General features: G+C 30.7%; 1 protein-coding gene across 1 annotated transcript; it reads right to left on the reverse strand.

The window, feature by feature from the left end:
- Window positions 1-1,964: 1,964 nt before the first annotated feature.
- LOC121782053 (protein SODIUM POTASSIUM ROOT DEFECTIVE 1-like) lies at window positions 1,965-2,812 on the reverse strand. The gene is made up of 3 exons (XM_042179755.1): window positions 2,562-2,812; window positions 2,283-2,358; window positions 1,965-2,191 (listed from the first exon to the last, which is right to left on the reverse strand). The coding sequence occupies exons 1-3, from the start codon at window positions 2,784-2,786 to the stop codon at window positions 2,070-2,072; spliced, it is 423 nt and encodes a 140-aa protein (XP_042035689.1). The 5' UTR covers window positions 2,787-2,812; the 3' UTR covers window positions 1,965-2,069.
- Between the last annotated feature and the right edge of the window lie 1,573 nt (window positions 2,813-4,385).

The raw sequence follows: 4,385 nt of genomic DNA on the forward strand, positions 1-4,385 counted from the left end.
ATGTAACGATGCCCTTGAAACTCCGAGGCGAGGAGGAACCGCGACTGAGGTCGACGCCGAGCACCGATTCAGAGGTGGAGACGACACACGCAGCATTGCTGGTCACGAAGGAGTGACGACGGCGGCGGCGTAACCACAGGCCTCGGAATACAGAAGCTATCCTCAGCGAGCTCGCAGAGAGGAAGAAGAGAGCGCCGGCGGCGCAAAGGCGCAGCCTAGCTGGTGGCCGACGGCTGACAGCGGTAGAGTGAGGCGGCGAGAAATCGTAGAGCGAAGAGGAGAATGGAGGCGCTGGATTTCTGATTAGAGATTTTAGGACTTCATTTTGGGGGAGAAGAAGTAAGATTTGGAGAAGTGAAAGAGTGAGAAATACCGATGAAATAATAAAAAAATATAATTAATAGCTTAATTTGGTCAAAATCGGGATTAAAAACGTTGACCGTTAAAAACTAACAGAATAATTAGTGTACAACCAATTGTGATCCGAGTTAAAATGTTCGGGATGAAAAAACTAAAAGATAAATTTTAGGACTAAAATCATAAAATAGACATATATATTTCAGGACCAATTTTGACGTTTACTCTTTTATAATTTTATTTTAACGTTTACTCTTTTATAATTAAAATATTATTGTATAGGATAGCAGCCCCTGCTGTTGTTTGAGGGGATCCAAACCCAACATTACCTCTTCCTATCTTTTTTTTGCTTTCACCGTCAAACTAAAAATCAAATCTTGAGAAAAACTCTGTAGATGTCCCGACGAAATTAAAGATGGATACCGATTCAATCTATATATACAAAATTAAAAACACACTGGGAAAATTAGTCAAGTAAAAAATCTTATGGAATAAAAACTGTGATTAGCACCTGCAAAATATTTTAAACTGCCTCTAACTTACTTTTTTTAAATTCTCCAATTTCGGAAAAATCTCTGAACATATCCTAATATTTGGAATTTCATGAAATGATGAATCCATTCGTCTTATTCTCGTGTGGATTACATATTTTTACCATCCAAACATCAAAATGGGTAGTATAATTTTGTTTCGAATTTTGGTGCTTTTTCAATTGGCCATAACTTAGGTTTCTTTTTTTTTAGATCTAAAAAAAGGATCTTATGTTACAACGAGTGGAGAAGAAAAGAATAGAAGTATATTGGAGTTAGTTTTCTTTTTTTATTACATGAAGTGGGAATATTCAAGCCACGTTTACATAAGAATCAAATTTCACTCTTTTCTTTTACTTGAATAAATGAAGCAGGATTAACTTCGGATTCAGACAAAAAAAATTATTACTTTATCATATGTCCCATAAAAATTGAGTCACTTCATTCTGTGCACTTGTTTTGAAAAAATCATAATAAATAGTTAAAATGAATAAATAGTAAAGTAAATTTGAGAATAATATAGAGAAGACTCTTATCACATTATTCTCGATTTTACTTTACTATTTATCTATTCTAACTATTTATTACGATTTTTTCAAAATGAATGCAAAGAAAGAAGTGATTCAACTTTTATGGGACAGGTACTAATTTATTTGTTTGTTTTGGAAATTATTTCAAAATTCCAGCGGTTCGTGTCAGTTTTTCGATAGTCCATATGAAAGTCCAAGATAGAATAATAAATAATTAAAGTTTTTCAAAAGACTCAGAATCAAACTGTAATAAACAGTTGAAGAGCATGGCATGTCTATTGATAGTTGCAAAAGTTCAAGCATATAAAATATTATATCCCATTTTCAAAAAAATATAAAATACATGTGCTCAGACTAATTAGACAGCACTACTTGAATAATCCATATGTATGAATCAAAGAAATAAACTGTCTAATTAGACAGTCTATAGAAGTATTTACATATTAACCAAATCAAAATCGAGTATATCATTATATTTATCAACACAATTCATTACCGACCAAGAAGATTATGATTAATAAGAAAGCTAAATTGAGGGGGAGAAACTATCTACATTGTACACCACAAGAACACATTTTTCGAGGTAAATAAAAATTAAAGATGGCTGAATTAATCTAAGTTTATTGAAATGCATGTGCGAGTGTGACAAAATTCATGGCTCCCAAAGCTCAGCATATTTGACTTTAGAGACACTCTCCAACACTTCGGAAGGCACAATATCACCTCTTACAACCACCATCTTCGTTTCCAAGTCTATTTTGTATGAACTCACTCCTGTATCATAATTTATTTAAACTTAATTAATTAATTAATTCCCAGCAAAAATGAAATATTACAAAAAAATTATTAGGTGGACTACACTTACCCTCCAACTTAGATATGTGCTTCTCCACTTTCCTTGCACACCCATTACAATGAATTGAAACTTTCATCACCACCATCTGCATACATTCATGAATTAATTAATAGACTTTCACATCACCAATTAATACTCCATTAATCGGCACTGGATTTAAGAAATTGATTTGTTAAAGATTAAAAGTGGAGAGAGTTTAGCAAAAGAGAGAACAAAGTAAGAGAAAAAACTCAACTACTTTAAGACAATTCAAAAAAGGTATACGACTCAGCTATATTGGAAGAGTACCTTAGGCTTTAAGTGGAAGGCAAGAGTTGGAGTTGGGGTTGGAGCAATGAGATCCTTGAGCTTGAGAGGGATGAGGGGCTTAATGTCTTGGAATTCATCATCATCATGGTCGTTGTGAATGCCAAAATTGTTCTTCTTCGAATTGCCTAAACAAGAGAGACAAGAAGCGGTTGCGGCGACAGGAAACATGCACATAACTGCTCTGCTGCATCTCAGCTTCCTCATCGCTGCCACAAACTAACACACCACCTTCTTCGCTTAATGTTTTCTCTTTTTGCTTTTGTTTATAAGCACTAGTGTCAGATATAGTATTATTCATTATTCCCCACCCCTCTCAATAATACAATTCTCCCTCCGTAATTTAAAAATAACAATTATTTTATTTTGGCCCGATCTTCAAAATTGTAAGTACATTTTTTAATAATTTGAGACTCATTAATAGTAATACATAGGGATATGATCAATTGCTAACTAATTAGCAATCTAAAATTAAGACCAATTTTTAATCATTAGATTAGGAGATCTGGTGCTTGATATATAATGTCAAGTAGATTATATTTTAAATTTAAATAATTATTAAATAAAATTAAAGGGTATTAATGTCAATTCCCTCTTATTAAAATTATCCCAAAACTTTAAATTTACGTAACCCACTCAATTAAATTATTTTTTTGCAAAAAATATATCAATTTAAAGGTAATTTTATAAGGATTCTAACGAGATCTCAATTGCATATGTTCCGACGACTTTCGGATGAAGGAATTTGATGATTTTTATTTCAAATCCTGTATATGTTGTTGATAACCAGATTTTTATCAACAAATACATAAAAAAATATTAATATAATGTATGTAAAATCTCAATATAATGCATGTAAAATCTCAATAAAATTGTGTTGATATTTTCGTGTACTTGTGTTGAAATACTCATGTCATTGTGTTGATATTTGTAATACACTATGTTGATAATAAAAAAAATACGAAAATATGATATGATAATAGAATGACGATCTTACCATTTTGTTGATATTTTGTCTACTATATATTGAAATTCGTAAGATTTAATCTCATCCACATATTTTGAAATCTAATGATATAGATTTGGTCTTGATTTTGGGTTATGATGCTATAAGCAATAGAAGATGACCCTTAATATAGATACTTTAATTATTATTTTTTCTATTTTTTTATTTTATTAATTTTATATTAACTAATATCATTTCAAAAGTTACAACTTTCTATCATTATTAATAGACAAATGAAGTATTTTATTTTCTAATCAACACACAAAATGATTGAAAGAGAAAATCTGATTAATGTCTATCGACTTAGTTTTAATAGTAAAAATATATTAGTACTAACTGATTTTTGTACTTTTGGACAAAATGCCTTTGGTTAATACTAGTACTAATTTTCTTTTTGAGTGCTGTAAAAATGGTCTCTAGAATATATATTTGTATTAGTACTTAGTATAAACAAATTACTAGAGGTATTTAAATAAAATTTTAATTTATTTGAGGTACTTTTTCAAAAAAAAAATTGGCATTTACTCTTCCTATTCTCAAGGGCATTATTGACCTTATTTCGGGAGAATATCTTTAACAAGATTCTCTCCTCTAATGTGGATAGTATACTAAATGTGGATAGTTAATACACTATTAATTATTAGTAATTCATTAGACTTCTCTATAGTTGCTTTAAATGTGAGCAATTTTAATTCATTATTTCTCATTCACCTGACATCAGTTTACAAAAAATAAATATATCACAGTCTTTTAGTCCGGGGTAGATCGACACTATATTATTTAATATCATAAAATTAAAT

This window comes from Salvia splendens, chromosome 20, assembly GCF_004379255.2.
Source record: "Salvia splendens isolate huo1 chromosome 20, SspV2, whole genome shotgun sequence".
NCBI lineage: Eukaryota > Viridiplantae > Streptophyta > Magnoliopsida > Lamiales > Lamiaceae > Salvia > Salvia splendens.